The sequence below is a fragment of the Labrus bergylta genome, chromosome 5 (genome assembly GCF_963930695.1).
Source record: "Labrus bergylta chromosome 5, fLabBer1.1, whole genome shotgun sequence".
In the NCBI taxonomy this organism is placed as follows: Eukaryota; Metazoa; Chordata; class Actinopteri; order Labriformes; family Labridae; genus Labrus; species Labrus bergylta.
This window is the reverse complement of record NC_089199.1, coordinates 9,823,183-9,837,244: the sequence shown is the minus strand read 5'-3', so window position 1 is coordinate 9,837,244 and position 14,062 is coordinate 9,823,183. Positions and strand designations below refer to the sequence as shown.

At 37.5% G+C, this 14,062-nt stretch overlaps 1 protein-coding gene across 2 annotated transcripts; it reads right to left on the bottom strand.

Moving 5' to 3' along the window:
* Positions 1-1,202: 1,202 nt before the first annotated feature.
* On the bottom strand, positions 1,203-12,385 carry hrh1 (histamine receptor H1). Of its 2 annotated transcripts, none has more exons than XM_065954712.1 (2): positions 12,187-12,385; positions 1,203-3,668 (listed from the first exon to the last, which is right to left on the bottom strand). In XM_065954712.1, exon 2 carries the CDS (start codon positions 3,466-3,468, stop codon positions 1,828-1,830), a length of 1,641 nt encoding a protein of 546 aa, XP_065810784.1. In that variant the 5' UTR covers positions 3,469-3,668; positions 12,187-12,385; the 3' UTR covers positions 1,203-1,827. The 2 variants fall into 2 exon arrangements, with proteins under 2 accessions (XP_065810784.1, XP_020484702.2); XM_020629046.2 differs by lacking the exon at positions 12,187-12,385 and adding an exon at positions 11,334-11,515.
* Positions 12,386-14,062: the final 1,677 nt, after the last annotated feature.

Sequence of the window (14,062 nt, the reverse complement as noted above, 5' to 3'; positions counted from 1 at the left end):
TTTATTAGATCTTCCAGCTCATTGTCTTTCCCCTCTGATTTGTTTGATTTACCTACAGTAGTGACTCAACACCTCAGGGTTTACTGGAAACAGGAAACAGTATGCTTCTTCGTGATTTAGAATTTGTTGGGAGACATGGAAGTTAAATGTTTAACAGATGTATTTTAGACATTGTTATTCACCTGACAAAAACTGAAATGGGTATTGAAGGCCCGAAAGGGAAGAAGTTGGGGGGAAATGATGATCTTTTTCTAAATGTGATATAAGTAATTATATCTTGTGCATTTCTGTAAAAGAACAGTTAAATTAAAATAAAAAAGGTTTTCTAACTTTATTCCGTTTTCCTTTTATCAAACAGGAATAAAATGTTTCTCCAGGTGAAAAGTGTTTATCCAGTTTTATTTTTGTTCAAACAAAAATCTTAATTCTTTTTTTAATCTTTGAAAACAAGTGAGAGAGAGAAAAAAAATAAAGTATAATTCCTTTGTTTATAATGTGTTGTTCGTGCAATACTAATTTTGACCACTAGAGGCTGAAGTGCACCATTACCCCCTGTTGTAGGACAAAAACGACAAAGACTCTAATGCACTCTAATTACGGTACAAGGTACATAATTTATATCTTGTTTTAGTTTGTGATGTCATTTTTGTCTTTCATTTAATTAAAATACATTTAAAACCCAAAGACCCTGAAGGGAGCTTTTAGGATGGTTAATATTATAATGCCTTATTTTACTTTGTTCTCAAATTACAGACCCAGGAGTCTTACCTTTTTTATTTCCGAGCACTTTTTGTGTGGTTTGGATGGTAAACATTTATTGGAATCCTATTTAATTTGTACTTCACAACAGGATTATAGGCATTCCATTTTCTAATGGGATATAATTGAGCTGTCATATTTAGTCCCTAGAGCCTGGTGGATGGACTGAGTGTTTTTGTTCCAAATGTTTAATGAATACAAACCCGGTACTTACGTCTCAAATGTATTGCTGCTTGTCCACATAATTATGGAATGATTTTGGTGCTGTTTAATGACAAGAAAGGGGGAGCTGCATTTAACCATAGAAAAGATGAATGGGAAAAGCTTTTGGTCCTAAAGGGCAGATTTAACTTCTGTAGTTTGACAGAAAGATTTTGGTGGTTGCTATTCAGACACATCCCTGAAATAATAAAGGTCAGCAGAGCATAAAAAGAAAAAAAATATCAAAGGAGACCAGTGGATTTATTCGTCAAGATGTTAGTTTTACTGTGGCAAAACATAATGAAAACTTGAATGTTAAAAAGCTGTAAAGATAAGTGTGAAATAGAGGATGAATTGCTCTAAGCATACTTTGGGGTAACAGCTCAGCATGTTTCACAAGAATTTTTACCATGATATAAAAAGGACAACTTGGTGATGAAGCAGCAATGTGACAAATACAACAGCTCAGAGTATTGTACCAGTGCATAAAAACCAAAAAAAACACAATGGACATGATTTTGAATTTTACAAGTTTTCACCATTTCTTGACCATTTCTTCCAGTTTTGACAATTAAAATTCTTCATCTGCATTTTTTCAACAAAAAGTTTTCTCAGCGTTCACACATCAGCTTACCGTCAGCATAGCATAGACAAAATAAATAACAATAAAATTCAGCCATTATACTCAGCTGTTGCCTTGAGTTTGAAATAAAGTCCATGTTGTAAAAATAAGATTTACACAAGACAGAAACAATAAATCATCACAGTTCATTTATAATTTTAGGCTTACAATTGCAAGGCAGTTTAAGTTATTCATGTAACAGCTGTCCCAGTCTCAGTTGGGAACTTGCTCTCTATGTCCCAATGTCACGAATGAATTCTGAGAATATTTTTGAAGACTCGTTTGAAGTTCCCATTGCAGAGCGGGTATATAAAAGGGTTGAGAGTGGAGTTCATATAACCTAGCCATATTGTAAACATGTGAAGGTCATGGTGCACACACTCTTTGCAGAATGCCATGACCATGAAAGCTATGAAGTACGGTATCCAACACAGCAAGAAAGCAGCAATTATGAAACCAAGCTGCTTGGCTGCCTTATGCTCCTTATGGATCCTCAGGCTTTGGATTCGCTGACGTGATTGATAAATGAACCTTTGCCATGTCTGTCTTAGTGTCACTGCATTATTTGTGTCCTGTTCTTCATCTTTGACCCCTCCCTCAGTCCATGGCAGTGTTTGGCTGGAGTCAAAGTTGTTGTGGAGTGTAGATGTTAATCTGTGCACGTCTGAAACCTGGCTGACGTCACAGACACCACTCACTGAGTTTGGTATTGTGACATGACATTCGTTTAAAGAGGCTTGAAGTTTGTTCTCATTATTTCCCTCTGAGCAGTTTACTTCCTGTTGTGCCAAAGGTCTATTTGGAGTAATCTCATCATCTGGTTGCTTCTCCTCAGGAGACAGCGTGCACCTTTTTGCCACTCTGAGTCGTTTCGACGTCATGGCAAGCAATGACGTCTGCTGGCACTTTACACCAATTTTTCTGTGAGATCTGGACAAAGCAGTTTTCGTTTTCTCTGAATCCTCCAGGGAATACACCTGATCAAGAGTGTTCTGGTCCAACAAGCGTTGTCTCTTAGAGAGTTTCATTGAAACCTCACATTCCCGCTTTGGCGATATTGAGACATTTTTCACTGGCGACAGAACATTTTGTCCATTTTCATTTTCCCCAAATGAATCGATGGGATGAATGATTCTTTCCCTGTCCCTCAGATGTTGCCTTACTGCCAAGTAGATGTTTGTGTAAAACCACACCATCAAAATTGAAGGAACATAGAAGTTGAAGACGGCAGTAATAACCTTAAACCACGTGACGAAGCGGAAATCTGTGTCACACTTGTTCTCCTCCTCTGGTTTGAGTTCCACATGACTGAAAGACCTCCATCCTAAAATTGGAATAATCCACATCATTGACAACAGCCAGGCTCCAGAAATCATAGCACTGGCTTTTCCCCGTGTCCGATATTTGAGGTACTTAAGCGGCTGTCTGACAGAGCGGTACCGGTCCAAACACAAGATAAATAAACTGAAAATGGAGGCGGTGCTAGCCACATAGTCCATAATAAGCCAAAACTGACAGACAGCCCGGCCCAGCTTCCATTCATCTTCCAACAAGTACATCAAGTTGAGAGGCATAACTGTGGCCCCAACGATAAGATCCGCCACAGACAGGCTGACGATGTAGAGGTTTCCTACAGTATGGAGAGTTTTCTCTTTCTTTACTGCATAGAGAACAAGCAGGTTCATGACAATTGTGAGGAGGGAAAGAAGCCCCAGAGAGACCCCTAGCAGTACGTTCTGGAAGCTGTAATGGAAGCTCAGAGTCTGGTTGCTCCTCACCAAGTCACCATCCAACAGGCCGCTCCAGCTTCCATTGCTGTCATTGACATAGCTGTTAGTCTTTAGTTGTAGAGGGTCTGTTGAAGGTGAAAGACCAGATTCCATCATGGTAGGTGAAATGGTCACCTCTTGATACAGTCACATCTTGGAAAATTACAGGCCAAAGTGTCTTTCGCTATTGGACAGAAGTTAAGTTTGAAGGTCCAGTGGACCTCAATCAAATCAATAATCCTCTAAATACTGGAAAAAAGGGATGTTCCGAGTTGTCTTTTGAATCCATGTGTTTTAAGAACCCCAAGTAGTCATACCTGAAAAACATAAAGGAAATCGTTAATATTGGTTTACAAGTTATCATATCTTTGTTGTGACTTGCATTTGTAGCTTGTTGATTTGGACTTATGCTACACTATGTACAGTTCTGTGGTTCAGTCCAGACATTTCTAGCGTTGGAGTCAGGCCATCTCTGAAGGTTGTTTCTTTGAGGGGGCAACAAGATTAAAAGGCTGGGAAGAAGAACTTATTTGAAATACTATATTCTCAAAATGTATGATTTTTTTGTAAAGTCTTTGTCTAAGAGGTTAGTAGTTGAGCAGAAGTAAGAAGTATCCATATAATTGAAACATAAAGTAAAACATTCTTGTAGTTTAAACTTGTGGAAAGGTAAGGCTCCAGCAGCAGCCAGTTAGCCACCACCAGGCCAGGCCCAGGCCCCAGCAGCAGCCAGTCAGCCACTACCAGGTCAGGCCCAGGCCCCAGCAGCAGCCAGCCAGCCACCCAGCCACCACCAGGCCAGGCCCAGGCTCAGCAGCAGCCAGTCAGCCACCACCAGGCCAGGCCCAGGGATGCCTCCAAAAAAGCAAGCAGATGAAGATAGTATTTCACTCATGGTGGTTCATGAACTCTTGGAACAACAAAAGACATTCTACAAAGATTTGATTTGTCTACAAGAAAATCGCTTCAAAGACTTTGTCTGAATGATTCTAGACTCGTCAAACAAGCGACTGGATGAATTGACAAGGGAAGTACAGGACTTAAAGACCAGCCTTCAGTTTACACAGAATGAGCTGGATGGGCTAAAACTATCAGAAGCCCGAACATCTGAACATGTCCATTCCTTCAAGGCTGACCTTACTTCACTGCAAGACTCTAGTCGCAATATATCTGCCAAAATTGATTATACTGAGAATTACTCGAGACGAAACAACATCATCATAGATGGAATTGATGAATCTCTAAATGAAAAATGGACGGAGACAGAAGAAAAAATTAGGAGTCTTCTTTCAGAGAAGATGAAATTAGTTCACCGTCAGATTGAAATTGAACATGCTCATCGTTCAGGTAAACCTGCTCCAATGGACAACAAACCCCGTCCAAAAGTGAAGCTTCTAAGGCACAAGGACAAACTCTCCATTCTGGCTAAAGCAAAAACCCTGAAGGGGTCGAATGTCTATATAAATGGGGACTTCTCTGAAACAGTTCGGCAGAAGCGGAGCGAACTTTTGCCAGAGATGAAAGCTGCACGAGAGAGAGGTGATATAGCTTACCTACGATATGACAAGCTCATCGTGCACCCACCTTCACATAAGCCAAGAAGAAATGAGGTAATGACATAAGGAATCCATGTTGCTGTACTATGTTTACTCCTTTCATAATATGACTAAACAAGATCAGTGTTCGCAGTGTCAAAAAAGTATGATTCTGAGCATCTTCTGCACACTTTGTAAAAATGGGTCTCATATTAGATGTACAACGGTATCTAAAAAGCCATCTGGCATATGGGCATCTTGGATTTGTAAAGAATGTGTAAGTCTATTTCCTTTCTCTATACTTGATGATGATGAATTTGCCTCCTACCTAATGGACAGTCATGACTCAAAACACTTAGACATAGACAATGTGCTGTTTAACCCATTTGAATTAAATCATGAAAAAGAAAATTTTCATGATTCAAATTTTGATCCTGATATTAATTTCTTCTCAACAAACTCTAATCCAGGTCCTTGTCACTACTATAGAGAAAGCCAGTTTAATGCCTATATCAAGTCACTTTCCACAAAATCAAATATTTTTCCACTATTGCATTTCATTACCTGCAGCCTTCCAAAAAACTATGACCAGCTTTTGCATTATCTATCACTCTTAGAACATGACTTTTCAGTAGTTGCTTTAACAGAAACGTGGCTTACTGAAGAAACTAAGGATTTACATGAACTGTCTATGTATAACTCTATTCATTTTGTTAGGGAACATAAAATCGGAGGTGGTGTTTCAGTTTATGTCCATAAAAAACACAGTTTTAAGAATAGATCTGATCTTTCCCCCAAATCTGATCAAATTGATACAGAATCAGTGTTTATTGAAATCTCCTGTTACGATTCTGGGAAAAATGTGATTGTAGGCTGTATTTACAGACCACCAGACACAGACATAAATAGTTTTAATAATAGCCTGAACACTACTCTGGAACTAATAAATAAGGCGGGGAAAACCTGCTACATCCTTGGGGACTTTAATATCAACCTTTTTAATGGGGAAACTCACTGTCCGACTGAAGATTTCCTGAATAATGTATATGCAAATTATTTTTATCCAACCATTAGTAAACCAACCAGGGTAACAAATAAAACGGCAACTTTGATTGATAATATACTGACAAATTCTATGCAGAATATGTCAGTTCCAGGAATATTATATTCACATATTTCAGATCATTTTCCAGTCTTCCAACTTACAATGATGGATGGAGCTAAGACCAAAAATGAAGTTGTCACAGGAACTTGTAGGAAATTCAATGCGAGTAACATACGCAAATTTCAAGATATGTTGGAAAAGGTATCTTTTGAAAATGTTTTTAAGGAGAGTGATGCTAATTTGGCTTACAATATATTCATGAACTCATTTAATTCAGTATTCTATAAAAGTTTTCCTTTAGTAACTTGCTCGAAAAGGTTGGATAAAGATAATAATTATAATGCTTGGTTTACTGCAGGCTTGAAAAAATAATCAAAAATCAAAACAAAACTCTATAAACAATATATTTTATGTCCTACACCCCTAAATCAAGCAAATTATAAATTGTATAAGAATAAATATAATCATCTTCTTAGAATAGCCAAAAAAAGCTTTTTCAGTCAGCAGTTCAAGAATTCCGCAAGGAACATCAAAGCTACATGGAAAATTATAAATCAGCTACTCCAAAAGAAAAAACCATCAACAATTTTCCCGCTTAGTTTTTCCGATGGGAAAACATCCATCACAAGTCGTTTCGATGTTGCTTGCAAATTCAATGAGTTTTTTGTGAATGTGGGAACTTCCATCTCTAAGCAGTTTGGCAACACAAATGAAAGTCCAACCGATTATATCAGAGGTAGCTTTCCATCATTCTGCTCGTTTGAGCCGCTTAACTGTAATGAGATAAATGACACTATTATAGAGCTAAAACAATCTGCCCCGGGTCATGACGGCATTAGTGCAACCCTTGTTAAAGAGGTAAAAAGATCAATATTGAAACCGCTCTTGCATGTTTTTACGATGTCCATGGAAACTGGTACTGTTCCTTCTGATCTTAAACTGGCAAAGGTTATTCCACATTTTAAATCGGGTGATCCAGGACATTTTACAAATTACCGTCCCATCTCAGTTCTTCCATGTTTTTCCAAAATCTTAGAAAAACTAGTATATAAACGCATCCTCAAACATTTGAACATGCATTGTATACTGTATGAACACCAGTATGGATTCCGAAAAAATCACTCTGCCTATATGGCCCTCTTACAACTAGTGGACAAGATTTATTCTGCATTAGAAAAGAAAGAGTTTTCATGTGGTATTTTTCTGGATCTCTCTAAAGCATTCGATGCTGTAAATCATGAAATTTTACTAGCTAAACTATATAGATATGGATTTAATGGAAATGTCCTGAAGTGGCTCAGTAATTATGTATATAACAGACAGCAGTATGTCAACATAAATGGTGTAGAGTCTGAGAGAACTATGATGCAGTGTGGGGTCCCACAAGGGTCCATTTTAGGACCGTTACTGTTTCTCATATACATTAATGATCTTGCAACAGTATCAAACACAATATGCCCATTATTATTTGCAGATGATACTAATTTACTTGTCTCCAATAAAAACTTGTCAGAACTCATAAATGAAGTAAATAATGGCCTTTTTGCATATTCAAAATGGTTTAAAACAAATAAGTTGGCATTAAATGTGAAAAAATCTAACTTCATGATATTTGCTGGAAAAATGAAATATAACTCTGAAATGGTGAAATTGTATATAAATGATGAAGAAATGACTAAAGTAACATCAACAAGATTCTTAGGGATCTTAATTGATGAGAAACTTACATGGAAAGATCACATCATCTCTGTCTGTAGTAAGGTTACAAAATCTCTAGGGATTATTAGAAAAATGTGTGTTTTTTTACACTCTTCTTGTATCTCAATATTATATTACAGCCTAATATATCCGTATCTTACTTATTGCAATATTGTATGGGCCAGTACTTTCCAAACATATCTTCATAAAATTCTATTACTCCAGAAACATTTTGTCATAATGGCAACTTTTTCCAAGTCCTGTGATGCAACCTCCCCTCTTTTTCTGAAGTGTAACATATTGACAATCTTTGATATCAATACTCTTCAAATAAGTAGTTGTATCTTTAAAGTTAAATACATGAGTGCAAACTTGCCAGAAAGCTTTAAAGCATTTTTCATTTTTAATTCTCAAGTGAACTATTACTCAACTAGACAAACCAATAACCTATACCTACCAATGTGTCTCGAGGACAGTACTCAATAAGATACCGTGGAGTCAAATTATGGAACACGCATATTTATTTACTTAATGATTCTTTGTCTTTTTCTAGATACAAATTGAGACTCAGAAATGCGTTGATGTCAGAAAGATTTGTAGTAAATAGTGAATTGTCCTGATTTTGTTATATTGTCTACATATTGTATGTCCTGCTTTGCTCTATTTTTATGTTTTCAATGTTTGTATGTAATTTTCAATTGGGTAAATTGTATTTGCGATAGTAAATATTCTTACTTTGTTATTTTTTAACTGTATTTTATTTTAACTTTGTTTAATCTCTTAAGGTGAGGTTTTGAGATAAGCCCTCATGGGTTTCTACCTCACCTGCACATGTGTTTTATTTTTTATTTATTTTTTTCTCTTTGATTCTTCCTTCAAAAAATGTGCAAATAAACTAAACTAAACTAAACTAAGTTCAACTCAAAGGTGTTCCTTCAAATGGGTTAAACTTCTTTGACGAGACTTTCTTTGACGAGACTATATTTGACGGAAACTATTACTTAAAGAAAAATATTTTCATAAGTCTGAAAACATGTCTGGAGGAGATCTTTGAGAAAGCACACTAAAGAGAAATAATCTTTTGAAATAAGGGAAAGGAGTCAGACCCAAGTGCCTGTGGAAAGACCTTTAAAAACAGCTCAACACTTCATGTAATCATTCACTCCTTTGGTATGAATAAACAGTATATATTGGCTAAAATCCCTCTTGCTCTTTCACTGTCCAGCTGGCTTTTTTTAACACTCACATAAGGAGAGTGTGGCTAATTCTCATCAATGACAGCGCAACAGACAAGCTGAGAGATTGGAGGAAAGGAGACACATTTACAGTGTTAGCTGCTGCGGTTGTTTGGTCGAAGTCTAGGTCTAAGAATCTGCAACATCTACACTGCACAATGTGTGATGGAAAGCTGCAAAGCACAGCAAGACAGCCCGTATTAAAACATATCAACATGCTACTGGTGGAAAACATTTATCCAGACTGTTTGTGGTATGGATTTTTAAGAGCATAGACTGAAATAAACCTGTTGCCATGGAGGCAGGTGGGCGTTTCGAGACATAGCTATGGACTTGTCTTTCTGTGATTAATGAATTACGTAATTTGACCTTTTGAGGACCCTCACACTCAAATGTATGTATAAAACATTATGTAGATATGTGTTTTCCTCTGACAGAAAATGACCACATATCAAATGTATACAGAATAATCCCTTACAAAAATAACTTGGAGATGCTGTGTTAGCGTGATTAAAAAACTATGTAAATTTGATTCAGGCTTTGGTCAAACCTACTAAATGCATTGGAAAAAAAAAAAACTTTTTGAAAAAAAAGAAAAGAAAAAATCTTTTTATAAGACAGGATAAGAAAAACCTGAATTGATTCGACTAAAGAATCTTTTGTTAGAAGCAGCAGAGAAATAACAAAGCAACACCCCGGAACAATGCATGCACAGATAAACACACAGTTGCAAAAACTGCATATAGTGCACAATAAGGTTGGTTTTGCACACTGTCAGTATAATTTAACGTCTGTATTTAAGCTTTTTTTATGGTTGCACCTAAGTGATAGGAATGATTTTCGTTTTCGTTTTGGGCGTTATACTTTGCTCAGCTGGGAGCTGGCTTGGTTGAAGTGACTGCAGCAGGAAGAAAGAATTTGCAAATCGATCCTTCACACGCTGCATAAAGTAGCCTGTCATTTAAGTATAACTGCCCTTTAGTGACATGTGATGTGTGATATGTGATGTCTAAATCACCATGATACAACTTTGAGAGAGGCAGGAGGACATGTATATTTGTCTGCTTACTCACCGATGACACACAGGGGAAGAAGGAAAAAACACCAGCCTGACTTTTATTTTGTAGTAAGGGGGAGACAAAAAACAGCAGAAGTGTGGGCTTAAAGGTTTGAAGCAGAGCATCCACAGAAAGATGAGAAATTCTAATTGTTAGCATGGTTTTGATATCCAAAAGACTGCAATGCTGGAAGAATAATGTCCCCCCCCCCCTAATTGGCCCACATGTTTGCATCAATACCCATCTTAAATACCCATTTAAGAATCAAATAAATTATGAGCAGTCATAACATATCAACTAAGACAGAGGGTATTTGAATCAGCTAATAAACTTATGTGCTATTAAGGCTGTATGGCGAATGAGAATCCCTACAAATTCATAAAATGGGGGGGGAGGGGGGGGGGGTGTTGGCAGGAGCAAATTCCATTAAATATTACAACAAAAACATCATAATGGCAACAACGTTGTTTTATACCTTCTGTTAAACCAATTCAAATGCACTTAAGACAGTAATTCAATATTGGCTACTGTATATGTTGTCCATGTTTTTTTTTCAGTTCCACATCAGAAACTTTAAGTGATGCAACCTAATTAATAGACCATTATTAGCCGGAATCACGCAAATGTGATCGAATATCAATCAATTTATAGAGTACTTAACATTCCGTATAACTGATGATTTAGTGTTAAACGATTAAAGTCAGAGTGAAATGTTCATCTGTAAATGCAACAGGATACACACTGACCCCATACACGCGCAAAATCATCATAATCAATCCACTTTAAGTATTTTAATGGAATCTAATATTACAAAGCATGCTCGTGTTTTTATGGGCTTCCTTACAATTTGTCTGCCTAGTCTTTGAATCTTAAATGATTGCAACATTTTCCAGATTTGTTTATGGCCTCTGTGTTTATAGAACTCCCTCCAAACCACAAATATTTAGGAATCCGAATTTGCAAAGAAAAACAAGATAAAGGTGGATGAATAGCTCTGATATTTGAGCAGCACCCTTCTTATCGCACCAGAAAAGGGCAGGAAATTCAACCAACGCTAATTGTTGAATGCGATTACATGTAATGACCGCTGCCTCTCTGATTTCATTACAAAATTCAAGGGACATAATAATCGTGCCTTCTTTTGCCCTGTTGAGAGCTAATATAGCCTATTTGTCAGTGTGAATAATGGCTTGTATGTTAAATGCTTCAAGTCCAGTGTGCAGAGAACCACCTGTTGAACCGCTACAGGATCACGCGTGCAAACTTTCAATAACTTATCAGTTGAAAAAAACAAACATGTATATGGTTCTCTATGCGTCTGTGCAGTGATAGAAAGCAGTAACAAACTCACCAGTGATCTACATGGATTTCCTGGAAAGTCCGGTGAATCCCAGCCTGTAAACCAGCTCAAAAATCCGAAAACGAATGAATGACTTAGGTCGGAATTGCAAATATAAACTCTTCCTCCCTCTTGTGCTCTCTCTCTCTTTCGCTATCTCTCTCTCTCTCTCTCTCTCTCTCTCTCTCTCTCGCTCAACCTCCCCGACTCTCTCCCTTTCTGTATGAGCAGACTTTGGAGTCCACATGCAATGCGCTCATCAAGTGAAGCCATAAAACTGACCTCCTTACTGGAAATACTTTTCACCTATTGGAGATGGCGCATACTGATTCGCAACTATGATTCAGAGTGTGATTCACGATAAAGCAGCACGCAAAATGTAACCTCCTTCATATCATGAACCCAGTGCACTTGTAGTGCAATATCAAAAAATAAGATTTTGCGCAATAAAATAAATCTTAAAGAAAGAGGGGGGAGGGTAGGAGTTAGATGGGGGTAAACTGGGGACAGCAGTAATAAGGGACCATGGTAACACCTGAAACCGACCAATCATAACACACAATTTATTATGATCAAACTCATACAGTGTGTCAAGCACTGGCAGGGGTCTTCCTGCTGTTTATTTTTCTGAAGGAAAGTCTGTTGTCCTGGACTCCAGCTGTCAGCACTGCAGAGTGTCAACAGGTTCACTCAGCAAGCCCGATATTAAAGCCTAAAGTTAGTTTAGTATCTGTGCTTCCATCAGTCTTTGAATCATACATCAGTTGATTTCTCACCTGAAGAGCCATCCTCTTCAGTGTTACCGCTTACCAGCTGTCTAAGGGCAGCATGTCCACCTACGCCAATGTGTGTCTGACTGGTTTACCTTGGTTCTATGCCACCGCAGTCTGTTGAGTTTAAGTGATTTCTCCGCTTTGAAAAACATCATGTCCATCGTTGGGTGAGTCATATGCATTTCCTCTGGGAGGAGTCCAAGGAAATAGCGCGAAATATCAGGTCTAAGAAAAAAAAAATCAGCATTTCTTATTTTGAAGTAGCAGTGTAAAACTAGTACAGGGAAAATGTAAGCTTGGATCAAGTAGGGTTGTAAATGGCCCTTCAACAGGAAGTTTATGGCTCTATAGTTTCACACCACTTTTATTACATCTGTTTGAATACATCAATATCTCAAATGTCCTACTTGTCTCAACAGGGTCTGCCTTCAATCGCTTATCAACTAAAATAAACTACCTCATAATGGACGCTGAAAAGTGATGCTGTGCTCTAAACTGCAGCGACCAAAATGTAGAGATCAAGAAGTGTAAAGTCACATGGTGATCCTCAAGCAAAACAAACATTACTTATCTTTAAAAAATAAACTATGTCAAGAGTTAGCTATTACTTTCATAGTCAACATGGTGCTGATATGATGACAAAGCAGGTTTATGACCAAAGGCCCTATAAAAGATGATTTGTTTGAACTGATATGACTTTGGCTTTCACATTCAGAAGAACAACTGCATTCTCAGTGCCCTGTGTTCAAATAGTTTACTGCCTGAGAGCAAGAAGCTCAGTCAAAATTAGAAGTTCGTTCCCCTGCTACCATTGAATGTGGCGTCCCCCAATTCTGAATTTTTTTGGCCTTTTTATTCTCATAAATGTAACTATCAACTGCTAAGCCTGTTGGAAACAATGTTTTTTCTATCAGTTTCACCTGACTCTGCCTGCTCACTCTTTTACTTTCTTAACATCATCACATATTGAATAGTAAGGAATCGCTCTCAACTGAATGTAAATAAAAAACGTGTTTCATGTCCAGCTCTCTTTTCTCTGTCAAAGGCATTAACAATGTGAAATACATTTTAAAAATGTTAAAAATGTACGTTGAAACGGGCCTTGTCTTCAAATTTGTACATCTGATCCGGTTCCAGTCACTAGCTGCAGATGATACGAGCGGATGAGTTAACAAATTATAGAACACAAACTGCTTGTCTGACTGCTTTATTCTAGTCGCTATATATTTTATTAAAATGTTCATATTCTGTGATTTGCTTAATCTTTTCAATGTCTCATTTATCAACTGGCAAAGGGACATCAGATTTGGGGCACTACAGTGATGTTTATTTTTCTTTTTTTTTAAAAAGCTTCTTAAATAAATTTTAATTGATGTTATGATCAATTTCACACCCACACAGTTGTTTCAGTTCCTTCTGTCTGAGTGCTCTGTCCTTGGGGATATATGGACATGTACAGACTTTGCTTCATTGATATCTGAGGTCTCTCACTCCTGTTTGTGTGGTCGCTCCGGCTAAAGAGAGACAAATTATCTTTTCTGCATAGAACCAACTTCAACCTGAGAAGTGGTTAACACCTTCAAAGTCTTTAAATGTGCTGAGCTCTGAAAGCAACACGTCAGCAGCACAACAGTGAAAGCTGTTCTCAAGCTCTTGGTCAGTGTGAATAAAATATGTGTGAAGTGTCAGCCGGTGAAGGCAGCATTGATTCAGTAGATATTGTATGACTGATAGGGCTGTCACTTTTTATTCAAAATTCAAACAATCATTCAAACCTGGGGGTTCAAAATATAGGCCTATCAGTCTATCAGCACATCAGGCTTAAGTAGCTTGCAGTTTGATCAAGCAGAGGGAGCTCTCAGTGTAACTTGACCATTACATGCACTCTTGGCCTCAGGAAATAAAGACATTTTGTTCGCAAAAGCAACAGTTGCGAGATTCAGGAGATGCACTTACATGAGGGAGACT